This window comes from Oryx dammah, unplaced genomic scaffold (assembly GCF_014754425.2).
Source record: "Oryx dammah isolate SB20612 unplaced genomic scaffold, SCBI_Odam_1.1 HiC_scaffold_28, whole genome shotgun sequence".
Lineage (NCBI taxonomy): Eukaryota > Metazoa > Chordata > Mammalia > Artiodactyla > Bovidae > Oryx > Oryx dammah.
Window position 1 is genome coordinate 98,998,715 of NW_024070212.1, and position 19,285 is coordinate 99,017,999.

Sequence of the window (19,285 nt, forward strand, 5' to 3'; positions counted from 1 at the left end):
CCAGGGCCAGGGTTCAGTCTCTGGCCAGGGAACTAAGATCCTGCAAGCCACTCGGCTCGGCCAAAAAAAAAGCCAGTAGGCTAGGTCAGCCTGAGATTGATTCTAGCTCTGACATCTGTTGATTTCTCTGTCCAGGAACTGATAGGAGGGAAGGATAGGGGAAGACACTGTGTGTGTGCTAAGTTGCTTCAGTCATGTCCAACTGTTTGCAACCTATGAACTGTAGCCCACCAGGCTCCTCTGTCCATGAGATCCTCCAGGCAGGAGTACTGGAATGGGTTGCCATGCCCTTCTCCAACGGAAAGATTATAAAGGCCAGTAAAAGCTGAACTAACTCTCACAACTGTCCTTGGGATTAAACAAAACATTTTGGGGAGAGGTACTACATAGGGATAGAGCTAAAGGTTAAGCCTTTGCTCTTTAGAACAAGTGGCTGATGACAATTTTGTAAAGTAATTAGCCTCCAATTAAAATTAATTAATTTAAAAAAAAGAGTGGCTGATGGAAGACAATAGAGACAGGGTGAAAAGGGAAAGTACTATAATATGTCCTCCCCCAAGCCTACATCCTGACGATTCCCAGAACCCTGGTGAAGAGGCCTAAGTCTTCTGTTGGGAATTTGGAAGGATCTTTTCTGGAGAATCTGACCAGCCCAAGAAGAACCTGAATTTATTTACATAAGACGTTTCTAACAGCCCAGTCAAATCACCCTATAGTTAAAATTATGGATGACAAATTCCATTCATGTACTGTTTTAAAATCCTTTCCTAAGTATGAGGAGATAATCAAAGATTACCAGAGATCTAAAGAAAGCCTCTATCATGAAAGATAGAGAACAAATCAAACAGAGAAAAAAGCACTTAAAAAGGGACAGAGACTCCTCAGAGAGAGAAAGATGCTTTCAGACAATCTACTATTTCAAAGAACAAAAAAGAAACTCTTAAGAAATTTAAAATATGGTAGCAAAGAGGGAAGATCTCAGTTTAAAAAAAAAAGGAAGATAAATTTGAAATTTCCCAGAAAGTAGAAGAAAAAGATAAAAAGATGGAGCATATAAAAGAAATGATAGAAAGTAAGAGAGAAACTCCAGGATGTCTAACATCTGAATAGGAGTTCCATAAAAAGAGAGTTGATAAATCAGAGAAGGAAATTATTTAAGAAATAATATAAGAAAATGTCCTAAAACTGAAAAATATGAATCTACAGAATGAAAGTGCCTGCTAAGGGGCCAGCCCAATGGTAAAAATAAGCCCACATCATTGTAAAACTTCAGAACATCGGATACAAAGCATGTTACCAACTTACAAAGAGAAATAATAGGTCATAAACAACTAATCAGCAACCAGAATGGTTTTAGACTTATTACCAGTAGCAACAATGAAAACTTGAAGATAATAGAACAATGCCTTCAAAAATCTGAAGGAAAATTAATTTCAACCTAGAATTCTGTACTCAAGCTGAGTGTTAGTCAAGTGTGACAGTAGAATAGAGACATTTTCAGACATGAAAAGGTATGTCCCACCAAAATGAAAAGTAAGAGAATCTCACTCAGAAAAAGACAAAAAGAACTGTGGGATATGGGGACTTCCCTGGTGGTTCAGTGGTTAAGAACTCACCTTCCAAAGCAGGGGACACGGATTCAGTCCCTGGTTGGGAAACTAAGATTCCATGTGCCTCGGGGCAACTAAGACCCAACACAGCCAAAAATAAATAAATATTGAAAAGAATCCATGGGAAGATAGTGAAGGCACATCCAAGGATGACTGCTATGCATGAACCATAAAGGCAACAATTAGTCCAGAATGGAATCCAGGAAACACTTATACAGAAGATGAAACTGATAAATTCATATAAACATCTTGAAAAATTTAGATAATTGGCTAAAAAGTTAGGTTTGAATTAAAACAGATATTAACTCTGTTTTTAAAAAAAGTTGTACAAGAAAGGAAAAGGCATCAAAGTTTGCTATGGTGGCTCAGTTTGCTCTGGTGGCTCAGTGGTAAAGAAATCTGCCTACCAACACAGGAGACACAGGTTCGATCCCTGATCCAAGAAGATACACATGCCGCAAAACGACTAAGCTCCTGGGCCACAACTATTGAGTCTATGCTCTAGAGCCTGGGAGCCACACCTACTGAAGCCTGCATGCCTAGAGCCTGTGCTCTGCAACAAGAGAAGCCACCACAATGAGAAGCCTGTGCACTGCAACTAGAGAAAAGCCCAAGCAACAATGAAGACCCAGCACAGCCAAAAAGAAATAAAATTGTTAAAATAATTTTTTAAAAATAAATAAACAAACACTGATCATTAACCAAAATTATGCTATAATTACATTGAAAGGATGAAAGGGAGGAAGGGAGAAAGGAAGCAGTGGCAGGAAGAAAAGAGAGCTAAACCTTCATCTTCCATTATGCAAAGTCTATTGACAATGCTTAAAACTGAAAAATTAAGTAGTGATTGTTGTTGTTTGGTCCCTAAGTTGTGTATGACTCTTTTGCGACCCCATGGGCTATATATACCACCAGACTCCTCTGTCCATGGAATTCTCCAGGCAAGAATACTGGAGTGGGTTGCCATTTCCTTCTCCAAGGGATTTTCCCAACCCAACTACCGAACCTGCGTCTCATGTATTATCAGGCAGGTTCTTTACCACTGAGCTACTAGGGAAGCCCCCAGTTTCTGAGTAGAGGTTAGGAAAAGAGATCAGACCCAGAGACCTCTTCCTGAATCATGTGTTCTCTGACATACTTTCCTGTCTCCATTTTTCTTTTTCTGCCAAATCCACCCTTCCAGCATTGTTTTTATGGAGTAGAGCAAGAACTTTGGGATCAGACTGCCAGATAGAATACTGGGTCTATCACTTATTAGTCACTTAGGGGATTGGTTTTACCTCTTTGAGCCAAATTTTCTCACAATAAAATAGGATAAAAACCCAATTGCCTCAGAGGTTTACTAGGAATACTAAATGAGTTAGTAGACATAAAGCAGTGAAAACAGCACTTGTCACAAGAAATGTTAGCTGCTATCACCATCATCTTCTTCATCATTACTTTATCTCACTTCACAGAGGTGGCATGTTCCCTGTGTTGTTGTCTGAAAGAATATCTGATCATATCCCTGTTCTATTCAAAAACTTTTGAAGAATCCATTCCATTATCTTTAGAATAAAGTTTCAATCCTTTGGAAGAATTTGAGAAGGCTCAGTATAAGTACCTCTTTGTACGTTTGGAAAATTCTGCAGTGAAATCCTCTGGTCCTGGACTTTTGTCTGTTGGAATCTTTTTTCTTTACAAGTTCTATTTCATTTCTAGTGATTGGTCTGTCAGGTTATCTATCGCTTCTTGATTCGGTTTTAGAATGAAGTTTCAACTTCAGAGTTTCTCATATATTTCATGATCTAGCTCCAACACTGGGTCCTGGAATGTTAGAATGAAATGGGGCCTTAGAAATCATCCAGCTCAATTTCTGCGTTTTTACAAGGAATAAATGGTAGTGTCAGTCCAGACTTTCTTCTTATTGTACCTGTGCTACTCCATGTCCCATTCCAGATTCCTGCATAAGACTGAAGATGTCACCATTCTCTTGAAAACCAGAACTACACTTGTATTTGTCCATTTGATCACTTAGTTCTAGAGTAGCTCATGAGGCTTTATAACTTCTACGCTCTGTCTCATCTTACCTCAGACCTTCCAACAAAGAGAGTGCTATAACTTTCTTGTTTGCTTTAATTGGTAATCTCTCCCTCTTTCCCTGTGGATGGGCAGACAAAGGAGCAGATGTTTAAAGCCCACTGTTAGTGTCCTGAATTGATGTAAATAAACTTGGTAAGGAAACTAAGGCTTCCAAAGAACTCCAGTTTACTTATATGAGAGAAATTCATAGAAAGACCTAGCATAATATCCCAGAGTCATAGTGGGTGGAGGTATACTCTCAGATAGCCTAATAAGGCATCTAGCTGGGGAAACAGGAAAGGTGTAGATGGTGGCTGCTGCTGTTTTTCCAGCTATTGTAAAAAGAAAAAAAGTTTAAGTGAATCTCTAGGTAGCCCACCTGGGGCTAATGACTTGGAAGGCCATTAGAGACTACCCAACCCTGCAGATTAGCTGTTGGTGATATGATCAGACATCTTGCATCCCATATGATCTTTTTTCCCATTATTTTCAGGTCATTTAGTTTTAATTACTTACAGTAAATTTAGGGAAGGTGATTAAATTGTAGTCATGTGAGACTTGATTACCCTGATGCTATTACATCTAGACTAAATGGCAGAGTAGGAGCATGAATTTGTCTAGAAAGGAGTTTCTCATATTCTTGGTCTGCTTGTCTCTGCCAGCAGTGGTTTGGACAGTGGCTTGAACACCTGCCCGAGGTCCTCAGGGCTTGAAGGATGCTAATAGAACCACCTTGGGAAAGGTGTAGGCAAGACTATGCAGAGAAGGCTTCTGCCTGTCTTTCTCATTTTCTGCCACTTCCAATTTATATGACAGCTGATGCTCAGCAATCCAAAATATAGTGAAAACTTAATTGTCAATCCCATGGTCTGTGTCTTTAATCTTCTGGTCTTGATTAACACCTGCATTTCTTCCTAGTCCAAGGTGAATGACCCAAGCAGCAGTCTAGGGTAACACCTTCACATGCAGGCAGGCTGGGGAACCAGGATTTTACCTGGATTTCCCATGCTTTCTACAGGCAGCAAGTGCAGCCCTCCAAATCAAACAAGATATTACTGTTTCGCGTTGTTACCTTGAGTGTCCTCTGTACCGACACTTAACCCGCTTCCCTGCCCACTGAGCCCCTTACCTTTCCACTCTCCTTAGTCCTGACATTGATTCTGCCTGAATTGTCTCTTTCTAGAGATCTTTACCTGTAGAAGTCCTACCCATATTTCAAGGTCCAATATGTATTCCAGCTGCTTCGTGCAGTTTTCTTAAATTTTCCTAGCCCGATATTATCTCCTCCACCTCTGTGTTCCTGGTGTAACCATCACTTATGCTTGTGTGATATTTAATGCATCTTTCTTTTTGCCTCAAAGACTATAATTTCTACAGAAATACTTCTCATATGTCTTTGTATCCCTAATAGAGTACTAATTCACAGTACTGTACTTTTCATGTACTAGATACCTGGTAAGTATTTACTAAATGAAAAATAGAGATCCTTGATTTAAGCCCTCCTACTGTAATTGACTGATTTCTGTCAAGCGAGCCCTGTTTACTTCTAGAAAAGTCTTGGAGTAAATACTTTAACTCCTTGAAACTCACCAAGATGAAAACAAAACCAGAGAAGGAAGCTTCATCTGTAATAAAACTAGATAACTGCCATGTACCCATACACAGACTAGAGAATATCTGCCAGACACAATGAAATTTAGGTCAAATCCAAAAAGAACACCAAGACTTGACCAACATAAGGAACATTGACTTGGGCAGTCCAAAGGAGAAATGGTAAAACCACTTTTACAAAATCTCAGGGCACAGAGAAAGGAGAAAACCAGGCTGGCCTCATACTTTTCTATGACATTTAAGGCCAGAAGACAGTAAAACAACATTTAGAAAATTTGGAAGGAAAACAGTTGTGACTTAAAGAGTCCTATAGATAGTGAAGTTAGGGTTAAAGTATAAAATCATCAAAAATACTCCAAGGCTTAGGAATGTGGTGCCCGTGAACCCTCTAGAAAACTCTGCTTGAAGACATAATAAAGCCAAGTAGGTAAGGAAACAAAATACTGATAAATGGGTAGGTTGAGTGTAAGTCTTTGGCATTGAGAGTTGCAGAAAGATCATAATCATTAAAAGAGTTCTGTCCACATTTCTTCAACAACAATTTTATTTTTTAAAAAAAGCAAATTATAAAACTGACAAGATCCCCTGGACTTAAGGGACTCCTTAGGACTTTTGATTCATTCTCTATTTGAACTGTTTGCACTAAACCCATATTCTGAGAATACTCCAGCTTATTTCTTTTAAGATTGTTACATCTTGGAAACTCCTTGGCAGTCCAATGGTTAGGACTCCATGCTTTCACTGTTGTGGGCCCAGATTCAATCCCTGGTTGGGGAACAAAGATCCTGCAAGTCAGGTGGTGTGGCCAAAAAGATAATAATAATACATATATTTTTTAATTGTTACCTCTTTGATTCCCTCCCAAATCCTTGTTTTTCTTTTTCTTTGCCTCTGCTTAGGGAATATAATTCAATTTCTTAGGAGGGAGACATTTTTACCACTAAACCTTTGTGTAAGGTTGTGAAGGGAAAAGGAAGAAATGTTCGGCCTACTCGCTGGAGAGAGTACATTTTACTTATTTATTTTTTGGCTGCACTGGGTCTTCAGCGCTGGGCATGGACTTTGTCTAGTAGTAGAGAATGGGGGCTACTCTTGGTTGCAGTGTGTGGGCTTCTCATTGTGTTGAATTCTCTTGTTTGGAGCACAGAATCTAGGTGCACAGGCTCAGTAGTTGTGGCGCACAGGCTTAGTTGCCTCTCAGCATGTGGGATCTTCCTGGATCAGGAATCAAACCCACATCCCGTGCATTGGAAGGCAGATTCTTAACCACTGGACCACCAGGGAAGTCCCCGAGACAGTATATATTAATCTGCAGGACCCAAGAGCAAGAGTGACTAGAGACAGAAAGAAAATGAGATATTTTTACAAGTATTATATCTCATTACATGAATTAACCTGGGTAAATGTCACAGATATGATGTTGAAGGGGAAATAAGGAAGTTGCACTAGGATATATAGATGTAGAGAATGATAGCATTTATATAAAAATTTTAACATTTGCAAAAGAATACAATATATCATTTACTATTATATGAAGTAAAAATGCTTAAGAACAATAAATACCAGAGTCAAACAGTAGTTACCTCTGGGAGGAGAGCGGGGGAAATGTGAGCAGAGAAAATTGCTGTATTTTTGTATTATTTTTTGGAGGGTTCTTTATATTCTGTGTATTTTTCTCTGCTGTGCTGAGTGCTAAGTTGCTTCAGTCGTGTCCAACTCTTTGTGACTCTGTGGACTCTACCCTGCCAGGCTCCTCTGTCCATGGGATTCTCCAGGCAAGAACACTGGAGTGTGTTGCCATGCCCTCCTCCAGGGGATCTTCCTGATCCAGGGATCAAACCTGCATCTCTTACATCTCCTGCACTGGCAGACAGGTTCTTTACCACTAGTACCACCTGGGACTTATCTGTGCCTGAAATATTTCATTAAAAATAATACATGATTCTTCTTCTAAAAGAAGACACCTGGACCAGAGCCCCTTGGGCCAAGGCAAGGAGCTTCTGGCATCTGGAGAGATACGGGCAACTCAGCCATAGTCTTTGGACTGAAGCAGTGGATGGGCCTAGAGTAGACATTTAGTCATATGCCTAAAAAGCTTTTCTCCCCTAAGGTTATGAATAAATTTAGCAAGCCTGCCAGCTAATCCCCAGAGAAGAACCTGCCTGTCCTCAGAGTTATGAAAAGTTTCATGGCTCTTTGCCAAACACTGCCAATCAGCAGCTGAGGCAGAAGCCTGTAGTACAGTGGAGGGTCACTTCCCACTGTGTAGGCTTGGGCACATGGCTTAATCTCTGTGAGCCCCAGTTTTTTTGTGTAAAAATTAGAATAAATACCACCATTCCTGCAGGTTTGCTAAAAGGATTAAGTGACATAATGAATATAAAGTGCTTTGTGTAGTGACTGAGCTGTATTAGACATCACATTTATGTAAGTTCCCTTCTCTCCTGAAGTAAACTGAAAAAAGTCCTAACTAAAACCAGAAGAGGAATGAGAATTTGGAGGCATCCCTGATTCCCAGGTGAGGGCTTCTTCCTCATGTCATGTGCCATGGTATGGCATGGTGTGCCTGGCTAAGCAGTGATCTTACTATAGGCCTCTGTGTTTTTCTTATGGCCTCCTGTCCACTGAAGCTTTAGGGTTTTCAGGGTAATTTCCCAAGGCTTGCAGCTTTGCTTAAAATTTGACAGCATTAAGAAGTGAGGGCTTCCCAGCTGGCACCAGTGGTAAAAAATCCACCTGCTAATGCAGGAGATGCAAGAGATATGGGTTTAATCCCTGGGTTGGGAAGATCCCCTGGAATAGGAAATGGCAACCCACTCCAGTATTCTTGCCTGGAAAATTACATGGACAGAGGAGCCTGGAGGGCTACAGTCCACAGGGTCACAAGAGTCAGACATAACTTAGAAACTGCACACACACAAGAAGTGAAGATCAAAAGTCCATTAATCTTAGCCATCTCCAAGCAGATTCCTAGAGAACACAGCCAGGCATCAGCACAGCAGAGTCCTTAGTACCCAGCTGAGAGCTTAAAGTAGAATGTAGAAGCTGTAGTTCTGGTACTAGAGCTGGGTCTTTTCATGAGCTATATAGGAGGTCATCTCCCCTCCTACTTTAAGGCAATCTTTACTGGCAGCGTGGAGGGGGCTTGTTAGATATAGTAGTGTCTGTCCTTCCCCTCCAGCCTGAGCAAACACATATACTTCCAGTAAAATCCTTAACCTTGGAGTTCTTTCTCAACAGGGGGAAAGCTAAATTGGCTTAAAATTTTTCCAGAGTACCCCAGCCTTACTAATGAAGGTGACTTGTGACTGCAACAGTGATCGATCATGGCAAACAATTGAAGAAACAAGTGGTAGAAAATAGTTTCACACTCACTAAGGCCTTTTTTCAGGTGTTCACCTCAAAGCCTTCCACAGATCCACTGACCAAGAGCTTCCACTTTTTCCTGATCACATCTGCAGATTCACTAGTGGTGGTTTATTTGTCTGAGGGAGTTACACACAAACTGGATGAAACAAGCAACAAAGCAATATGGGCAGTTCCTGAAGATCTGAGTCAGACCTGTAAAACATAAGCACCCACGCTCTCCATTGCTGTAGAAATCTGACTTCAGTCATTCCAGACTCTTCCTTCCACAGATGGTTCCCACTTGTGTTCCAGATTCCAAAATAGTCATTTAGTACTCTCTGATTATGGCTGCTTGAGTTCCTCTTGGCTCTTTCTCGTTTACTGACTATGTTTACCTCTTGCCTAACTCCAGAGCATACTATATACTCTTAAGCTACTGAGCAAGAAGCATCTTCTTACTCCCATTTTGAAAAAAGAAGTGAGACTTTTCAATGACAAACTAGCAGCCAGTTATAAACCTACTACTATATCTCAGAAGCCTCTGTGTCTGAAGCTTTCTATATACTTCCTTACTACTCTTTTGGGGTGAATTTTCACCCAGGATCAGGAATCACCCTAACTGCTGATTGGACTGTTTTCTCTCAGGGAGGGCAAATTGAAAAGTTCTGGAAGGTCCCTTAATGCCCACCCACTGAGTATATCCTGAGTTTGAGCCAAAAAAACTGGTACTGGGACTTCCCTGGTGGACCAGTGGTTGAGACTCCATGCTTCTATTGTAGGGGGCATGGGTTTGATCCCTGGTTGAGAACTAAGATCCCACATGCCTCACCAAGCAGCCAAAAAAAAAAACCTTATATTTTCTCTACCCATCTCTAGCCCACACCAGAGTGCTATGGCTTTGACCTTTGCCACTTTCTGACAAGCTTTAACCTTCTAGAAGAATAAAGAAGGCTCTGAAATGCCATAAATGCTGGAGTTACTTTTTTGCATTTTACTAAAATTTTGGCACTTGGCAAGAATCTTTTTTATGGCCTGTGGATGATAGTTTCAGTCCTTGGAATGGCCTCTTTTCCATCCCCCAGGCCTCTTGGATTGCTTGAGGATTTTTCCTTAGTTGTTTTATTTTGTTTAAATGGACACTCAGACCGTTCCTACTTACCTCCTTCTCCCCTCCAGCTGCCCACTTCTGACTCTTTAGGGACTGAATATTCCTTTATTAGGATAGATCTCATTCCACAGAGCCATCTTGGCCCAGAAAAACAACCCCAGGCTTCCTCTAGTCTTCTCCCCTAATTTCTTTGTTTGACCATGCATGTATGGATTCTGGAGTCAGGCAGACTTAGTTTTGAAATTACTACTTGGCTGTTAATGTGGTTTTAGGTAAATAGTTTAACTTCTCTTAATCTGTCATCTCATCTGCAAAATTTGGTTATTTTATCAGAGGTAAAAATGATACTCCTAGAATCATCTGGGTGAGTCACTTCTGTAATGTATGTAGACTGCTTAGCACAGTGCCTGGCCTGAAGTAGGTATGTAATAAATGCTAGTGAAGATTTTCAGAAGGACTTTTCCCCCACCCACCCATCCTTGGAAGCCAAGAGGATGCTTTTTAAACACATTCAAATGCTAAGAGCCAGTGGTGCTACTCTTGAGAATGTGGCTTTAGGGTCTAGAGTAGGCTCTTATATAGCATGGAGTTGGCTTTAAAAATATCCTATTTTTCTAAATAATTATGGTTTTGATTAACCAGAATCTGTGGTAAGAGCTGTGGGGTACCCATTATTTCTATAGCTTATCTCCTAGGAAGATTCACTGGATCTGAGCCTCCACTGAAATTTTTTATATATTCCCAGATGAGAGGCAGAAGCAATGGATCAGCCCAGGGGTCAGGGCCAGCTTCCACCCCCAGACCAAAGGATGGAATTTAGACCTCCAGGTCTGGGGTGCCTAAAGAACTGAAATAATACTGTTTGCTCTTGTCAGGCTTTGGGTGAATATCATTATGAGCACATACAGACTCTGGACTTCTCTAAAGCCCAATCCTCTCTTGAGGCATTCTGTCTTCTGGCATAAGCATGTAACCATTAACTAGACTGGCCAGCTATTCCTAGCATATGGAGGAACCAGAACCTCCAACCCATAAGGATGAGGATGGTGATGAGAGACATGGACACTCCCTAATTTGGCTACTGTGTTACAGAAGCAACATCCAGAGCAGCGTCATCTGCAACAACGCTGTAATTGAGAAGGGAGCAGACATCAAGAACTGCCTAATTGGAAGCAGCCAGAGGATTGAAGCCAAAGGTAAACCAGAACCCAAATTACAATCACAGATGCTATTGTTTTCATATCACACTAACACAGGTAACACCCGTGCTGATGAGAACTGGGGAACAAGCATATGCATACCCCACAGGTGAGAACATATAAATTGATAAAAGCCATCTTAGGAGGGCAATTGACATCACTGTCACATTTTTAAATTCTGACTTCACAGTTCCATCATGAAAATTTTATCTTGTTAGATAGGTCTTCATATATATTTATGCAGCCTTACTACCAAAAAATTTAAAACATACCAGAAATATCTAATGACCCAGATCGGCACCAATACTTTACAGTGGCTGTCAGGCATAAGAGAAAAGGGCCAGTGATCAACAGAGGCTCTGGAACTATCTCTGGCAGCCTCCTGCAGTCCTTGGGTACTTCATCTGACCTGGTAGTTAAGGGAGAGGAGTCCCATGGATTCTTGGCCTGGAAGAAGGTTAGTAGCTTCTTGAAAGCCATTGTCTCAGTGCCATCCTCAGCTGCTTAAAGATGCTTTAGTGTTAGCTTGCTCTGCTCTGTAGCTATAGAAAGTCTATGTAATGCTTAAAAGACATACAAACATCAGGGTTTTCCTGCTGGGCTGGGCAAATTGGAATGGTCCATAATTTGGCTGAGGATTTTTAACCAAAAAGTAGCCAAAGCTCAAGATCAGTAAAGAGGGCACATTCCTTTTCAGATTATTCCTTAAACCTAAACTAGGGTGGGGTAGGAGAGTTGCTGAAAAAACAAAATCCACCAGTTCTGAGTTGGTGGAAGCCACCTTTTCCTTCTCCCAGTAAGTAAAGGCCTTCTTCCATTTTTTCTCCTTCCCTTTTTATTTTAAAGTCATATACCTCTCCTGTGAGCTTTAGACTCAAAACAGACCTGGGTTCAGATCTCAGCTGTGCAAATCACTGGATGGGCACCAGGTTGTTTTTAATTTCTAGGCCTCAGATGTTTGAAACTAGAAAAACTGAGACAATAATAACTTATTTTGGAGGATCATTGTGAGAACTAAATACAGTTAAAAGTTGTGAGGATTATACACGACTCCTGGAGCATACCACGGGGCTTAGAGCTCCACATATGCACCATGCTCTTGTACCTCTCCGTGCTTTTGCACATGTCCTCTCTCTGTCTGGAATTCTTAATGATTCTGCCCAAGTGTTTTCTCTATAGAACCTTCCTGACTCTTTCCATGACTCCTCACAGTCAAACAGCATTCCTTCCTCCTCCACACCTTTGTCAATACCTTAATTAAAGCACATATACAAATGGCAATTATCTATGAATCTATCTTCCCTACTAGACTAAGAACCTCAGACCAAGGACTGACTTATTTCAACATGTGTCCCTAGCTCTCAGAACAGGTCCTAGTTTATAGTAGACATGGGAAATGTAGAGATGAGCAAATGAATTTTGGATCCCTTGGTAAAGGAAATTTGGGGGCATTTCAAGGCAGAGAGTTAGGGTTCCAAAAAAGACATTTGTGAGACAGTTGCAATTATCATGAGATCTCTTCTGACTTTTTTTCTAAACTTATGCTGATGAAGGAACCAAATGGAACACTGATAAGTGAACTGAGGAGATGCTGCCTTTGCCTGAAACCACTCCTCAGCCTTATTTCTTCACTAGAGACTAGACATAACTTTTCTTCTCACTGCCTTTCCTCTCACATTTCAAATACTTTCTTCCTCTACATGTGAGAATTGTCATTTCTAAAAGGATTTTTCTGAGTGATACTAGTTTACCAATAAAGTTCTTTGTTGTAAGCAATATAAACTAACTCTGGGTGATTTAAACTGATAAAGAATTCATTGAAAAGATACTAGATAGCTCACAGCTCCACAATGGCTGCAGAATCAAGCTTAGAAAATGGGTCATAGCCAAGATTTACCCTCCAGATCATTCTGGTGAGGACACTGCTGCCATCTTCACTGAACACTGGATGCTACATGCTTGCTCTGCTGCTCCAGCCGCCCAGCAGCCCCAAAGTGGAATCTCTCCGGTTCCTATATTTTTGTGTCACTAGTTCCCAGCTCATGGTTTCTGGTGGCTGCACTAACAGGTCAAACCTAGGTTATCTATCCATGCCCTTGCTGCAGGGAAGGCTGGCATTTTTAGTTCAGTCTGTAGGGGACAAACTCCACCTGGTATCTCACCAGAGAGCCTTTGGGCTGGAGTGTTGGTCAGCAGTGGCTTCCCAGCTGTTGGTACCTTCTGCCATGATCCCGTGCAAGCTGAAGGTATGAGCCTAAATGAGGGGGCTGGGACACCAGCTTGAACCCCAGCACAAGGGGGAAGGATGGCACTGCCTTCCTGAGGGGCCCACTGGCTTCTGGCTATTGTATACAGCTTTAAAATGTTCTCTTGTGCACTGTCTTACTGGGTTCTCATGAAAGCCCTCTGAGGTAGGGATTCTTTATTGACCCATTTGGTAAAGTGGAAACTGAGACTTTGAGAGCTGAAATTTACCAAAAGTGGAGATCAGTCCTGGGTGTTCTTTGGAAGGAATGATGCTAAAGCTGAAACTCCAGTACTTTGGCCACCTCATGCGAAGAGTTGACTCATTGGAAAAGACTCTGATGCTGGGAGGGATTGGGGGCAGGAGGAGAAGGGGATGACAGAGGATGAAATGGCTGGATGGCATCACAGACTCGATGGACATGAGTCTGAGTGAACTCCGGGAGTTGGAGATGGACAGGGAGGCCTGGAGTGCTGCAATTCATGGGGTCGCAAAGCATTGGACACGACTGAGCGACTGAACTGAACTGAACACAGCTAGTACATGACACAACTGGGTCTTCAGCCTGAACTATTGACAGCCTCCAAAAAGACCAGAGGAAGAAGCCACTCCTGGCTTGCCTAGCAAAATTTAACCAGCGATACTCTTTTTCTCCCTTTAGTCCATCTTTCCCCAACAGGTAGGAAAAATATATTTGGCCTCCATATCCTGGCTCTTTCTCTCCTCAGGAACCTCAGGTCTTAGCTCTTTCTCCTGCTCGATGTACCAGTTCACCCATACCTACCCTTGGCTTGAAGAGAAATTTGGTTTTTGATCATCTAGGGCCTATTGGTTGTTTCTTTAAAATAGAATTCAGAACCTCAGCCTATTCTCTGACTTTGTGGAAAGCCTTAGAAGGGATCCTTCAAAAGCAGGATAGGATAATCCCATCCGCTCCCTGACTCCTCATTACATCTCTCTGTCCTTTTTGTTCTCTTCTATTTGGGTTTGTGGCCCCATGCAATGTTTCTTCTACCTCCTTCTTGCCTCTTTGCTTTGTAAATTAGCTCCTGCTCAGCAAAAAAGTAGAAATACCCCAGTGCTTTCTTGTTTCAGTCCCTCCTAGAGCCAGGAGATGCTTCCTTTTGTTGTTTTTACAGGCATATTTGAATGTGTGAACTCCATTTGCCACTGCCCTACAGGGTCATACCCTACCCCCCCCCCTTTCTTACATGCTGGAACCTGGAACCTCACAGTTTCTCCTCCTTCCTCTCCCCACTTCCAACAAAGTCATAGTGCGCCTTTCTTTTCCTTTGCAAGGACCCCTCTTAGTTTTGTGTGCAGAATGCATGAATGAATAATGAATGCCAGATAGTGAGGGTTTGAGGCACATCATCTCCCATCAAGGAGCACAGGGCTGGGCTTGCCACACCCCTAAGATGTCACAGGCTGCAATGCCTCCAGGGCTTTCTGGTTCTAACTAACACTTTGTGCCCCCTCATTAAGGGTCCTGAAGAAGGGGCCAGGGAAGTCTTTAAACTGGAGATCCCCAACATTTCTTGCTCTGTCCTCTATGTTAGAGGGATCGCTGCAGCCAGCACAGTAGTCAGTGCCTTCCTGCCACAGGTATTCCTGGCCAGTCAGCCTGTTCCCACTATCACTTTTCTTTGAGGCTGAGCTATATTGAGAAAGCAAATTCCCAGCCATCAGTGTAGCAATCTCGACCTGTTACTATGGATGACCTAGACAAACATCAACTTAGGTCCTCACTAGCAAAGAGGTCAGGAGATAGCAAGGTCCCCAGTCAGTCTTTCTCCCATGGAGGGATTTTAGGAAAAAACATTCATCCTCAGAAGTAATACTGTCCTCTCTCCAAATCCCAGTCATTTGCATGCCACAGAGTCACCACATCCGTAGCAAAAATGGGACTCTACCCTGAAAACAGGACTCTCATAACCCAGTGTAGGCCCCACTGCCCTTTTCTAGCATTACTGGGAGAACAAGGCATTTTCTAGCAGTTCCAGCCTTTCTCACCCCACCCAGCATGCTCAGTTAATGAGATTATCTCTGGCAAAAATCCTGGCAGCCAAGTTTGACCTCCTGCTCAAGCCAACTGAAAAGCTACAGCCAACAAAGTCAAAACCTGGGAGACTAATTGGACGTTTCATCTGAGTCTCTCATTACTTGCAGAGAGAGAACTTGGATCTCTTCCCTGGGACCACAGTGGTCAGTCCTTTGGGCATGAAAGTAGATCTGATGGGTACATAGGTCAAGTCCTGACCAGCAGGAATCCTCCCCAGCCTCCCAACAGTGCAGCTTCTCGTATGTGACTTGCCATTCCCCTCTGTCTCATTGGTTTTTCCCCAGCTTACTTTCCTCCCTTGTGCTCTTCTCTTTAGGATCTTTGCTGATCTGATTCCAGCCCAGAACTTTTCCAGTGCGTTTATTGGAGCCTGCTTCCAACCCTGGTCAAGCAGAACTAGCACTCTTGTTTCTCCCCTTCAGGTTTCCTCCACCTTACTGAAAGTCTCCACAAAAATACATCTTCCCCCAAAACGCCAGATATGATATTTCTCCCCTGAATCCCAGTGAGCAAGCCAGAGAAGGTGCAGGTATTTATTTGGAGCCTAGCAGAGCAGAATAAGATGTTGTTTGCCTCAGCCTGACACCTCATTCACCCCTCTGGTCTGGAGCACTAAGGACCAAGAAGAGTGTTAATAAAACTGGGACTGTCTTCAGAACATTCCAGTGGCCTGGAAACTAGGAGGAGACTGGGGGAAGGGAAAGCAGATGTCAGAATCTAGATATGAGATGAAATGGCTAACTCATGGCCACAGAGGGGATAAGGGCCAAGAGGAACTTCTGGGGGTTCCTGGGAAGCTAGCCCAAGACACATTTCCTTTGTTCTTTTCCAATCAGTCTTACCTCAAGGTCGAGCCTGACTGACAGTCCCACTCCAAGACCAGCCCCAGCCCTTGGGAATGTAGAAGCCTGAGCACTGTCTGGGCCTCCCTCCCATTCTTCTCACTGAAGGAAGCAGATGGCTTCCTAGGGCAGGACCACACAAGCCAAACCCAGGTGCATTCTATAACTTCCGTTTAATTCTTACCAAGGCTCTTTACATCAGTTATCTTACTGAATCCCCACAACTTTATGAGGAAACCAAAGCCCAAAGACATGGAATAATGTGATCAAATTCCAATGAGAATTCAAAGCTCTGTGGCTCAGAGCTCTCCTATTCTGGATTGTCACCTTTTCTTCTCACATGAGATTGCCTCTGTCAAATACAATGCTATACCAGAAACTTTGTGAAAGGCCCAGACCTAGGTTTCTCTTCCTACTGGAGACCATTAGAGAGAGAGGCCCAAAGATGCTCTCGACCCCTAGCACCTTTGCTGTGATGCACCAGTGTGTCAGTTGTGTCCTCTTCGGCAAGGGGATTGGAGGCCTTCTCCTCTCTACATGCTCCTCTTCCTTCTGCTGTACCCTCACATAACCACCAAGAACACACATGCTTTCTTCAATAATACCACCTCCTATATTCTAGGCTCTGGGAGACTAGGGGTGTCAAGATGAGTAAGACTTGCCTTTTACTGTCCAGCTGCTCAGTCTATTATAGAGACACAGATAAGAACTAAGTACAATAAAGTTTCACGGGTATGATGTCAGGGTTCATTAAGGACAGAAAAGAGAAATCATTCAGTTCTTGGCACAAGGATCAGGCATACCATCTCAAAGGAAGGAATTTAGGCTAAATTTTAAAATTGCTGGCTATACAGCAAATATACAAAAGGGAAGAACCTCTCAAACTAAGGGGAACCAGGCAAGCAAAAAACAGTCTCTTGTGTTGGGAACTGCAAATCATTTGGAAAATCTAGAATACAGTATGTAAAGGAGATGTAGCAAGAAACAAAGCTAGAAAGGTGGGTAGAACAGAAGATATGTCTGAAATCTCAAAGTTTCCAGAGCTTTAGTCAGAAACCCCCTTTCTACTGGCAGAGCAGAAGTAGGCTCCAGGCTGTGGACCGAAACATCTCATATTATTAAACTTAGTACCATTATGAGCGATTTTCATTTTGCTTCCCCAAACCCTTCTGAGGCTGAAGTAGAGCTGCAGGAAAGTCAAGAGTTTCTGCCTTACCTATCAGGGTCACACTTAAAGTCCCAAGTATGGCAATAAAGATGTTGGACCTTTAGAGGTCAGGCTCACCCAGAAAGAATCCATTGTCAGCCAGGTGGTCAGCCTTTTCTGTCTGAGGCAGTAGAAGGCTGAACACTCCCCTCTCCCCTACATCTGCCCCAGGCCCTCAGGGAAGAAGGCATGCCTGGTTTCCCCTGCCCCTTCCAGACCATTGGTTCACTGCCTCCTTTCTATAGCTTCTACTTGTTGAAAGTTAACCCTTTTCTTACCTTTTACCACATAATTGGTCAGCTCCCAGGGAAGTCTCCTAAATGTATCAATGGTTCACAGTCTTCCTGCTTCCTCCCTCTCTTTTTCCAAACATCTTGGACAACTTAAACGGATTCATCAATGAACCATCCAGCCCCTCAGCTTCACCATTCCCTGATCTTCTCAACTTTACCAATCTTCACTTCCTTGCAACTTTAGACACAGTCACACCCTATCCTTGTCATTTAACTACAGACCTCTGAAATCTTTCATGTGCCAGCAGCTGTGCTAGATATGATCATAAATCCACTGCCTCTGCACTCAAGATCCTTACAGAGAAATAGAGATACATCCGAGGTGGAGTGTTTTCACAAACCAGGAAATTAATGGTTCAGAAGGGAAGGCACCACATAGTGGAGATGCTTCATTAGGGTATTTTGGGTAAGTAGGGAGGAGAAGAAAGGCATTTGAGACAGAGGAAATAGCATATACTAAGGTCTAGAGCTACAAAACAATATGGCTTCTAAGTACAAATGGAGAAAGATGGACAATAAAACTGGAAAGGGAGACAAGGGTCAGGTCATAGAGAGCCTTATGGGTTTGAACTTTACAAAAATAATAACCGCTGTTTATCAAACACTCAGTATGCTTTAACTCATTGAATTCTCACAATAACCCTATCGACTGTGCAATATTATTTACATATGACATGGGAGACATCTCCCTTTCTCCTTTGAGTATCTCCATTTAACTATTTAGTCTCTTTTCCTCTCACTCTTTTCCCCCATGCCCTATCCTACACCAGAGTTTTTCACATTCCTCTGTCTTCTCTTTTTTTTTTACATTCCTCTTTCTTATATCGTTATGTCTTTGCTCATGCTGTTCTAAGAGCCTGGAATGCCTTCCCCTTGATACACTGCCTGAAAAAACTCTATTCATCCTTTAAGACTCAGTTCCAGTTCCCCTCTGATGGAACGTCTCCTGAAAGCCTGGTGTATAGAGTCAGTCCCCACCTCCTGGGTGGGAAGATGCTGTCTCTCCCAAAGGCCTTTTGGCAAGTTGTTTTTCCCAAGAGCTTCTAAAGAGCAGAGCCACATCGGAGAGGAATAAATGTTTATGAACACAGAATTAGAAGTAATCGGATTTGAAATGAAATCATTTGCTTCCAGTTCTCAAACAACCTTTTCTTTTTCTTTTATAGCCAAACGAGTGAACGAGGTGATCGTGGAGCTCATGGAGATCTGAGTTCTGAGCAAGTCAGACTCCTTCCTTTTGGCCCCCAGAACTACAGATGTTGGCTGGCCCACCTGTTTGACTCTGTATTTATTTCCCAATAAAAGAAGGGCTCCCAAAGGCATTCTGGAGACTTATGGAGTAGTTGGGCTCCAAGAATACAGTGTATGTTCCTGTTGGAAAAACTGTCAAGAGCCAGCATGTGAGACAAGACAGGACACGTGGCCTGGCTCTTATACACCAAGGTTATGAGGCAGGGGCAGCGGCTGTCTGGTGGTGAACCTCCCAGGAGGCCTACTTTCCAACTGGCTGGCCCAGTCTAGCCCTTAAAAGCATCTCCCACCTGAAAGGACTTGAAGGTCCATCAGCCCCCAACCCTAATCAGGCTTTCTAGATCTGCAGGCCTAGTTGCTGCCATTGCCACCTCTGCATGTGATGCACCTCCTGCAGCTGCCAGTGTGGGCAGCCTTGCCCCTGAATCTCAGCCTTGCCCCTGAATCT

At 42.7% G+C, this 19,285-nt stretch overlaps 1 protein-coding gene across 2 annotated transcripts in view; it reads left to right on the plus strand.

The window, feature by feature from the left end:
- Positions 1 to 18,908, plus strand: part of EIF2B3 (eukaryotic translation initiation factor 2B subunit gamma) — a 118,009-nt gene extending 99,101 nt beyond the window's left edge. For both annotated transcript variants that reach the window (XM_040231322.1, XM_040231323.1), the window contains exons 11-12: positions 10,831 to 10,934; positions 18,753 to 18,908. In XM_040231322.1, the coding sequence (XP_040087256.1) occupies positions 10,831 to 10,934; positions 18,753 to 18,796 (148 nt within the window). In that variant the 3' untranslated portion in view covers positions 18,797 to 18,908. The remainder of the gene's footprint in view (positions 1 to 10,830; positions 10,935 to 18,752) is intronic.
- Positions 18,909 to 19,285: the final 377 nt, after the last annotated feature.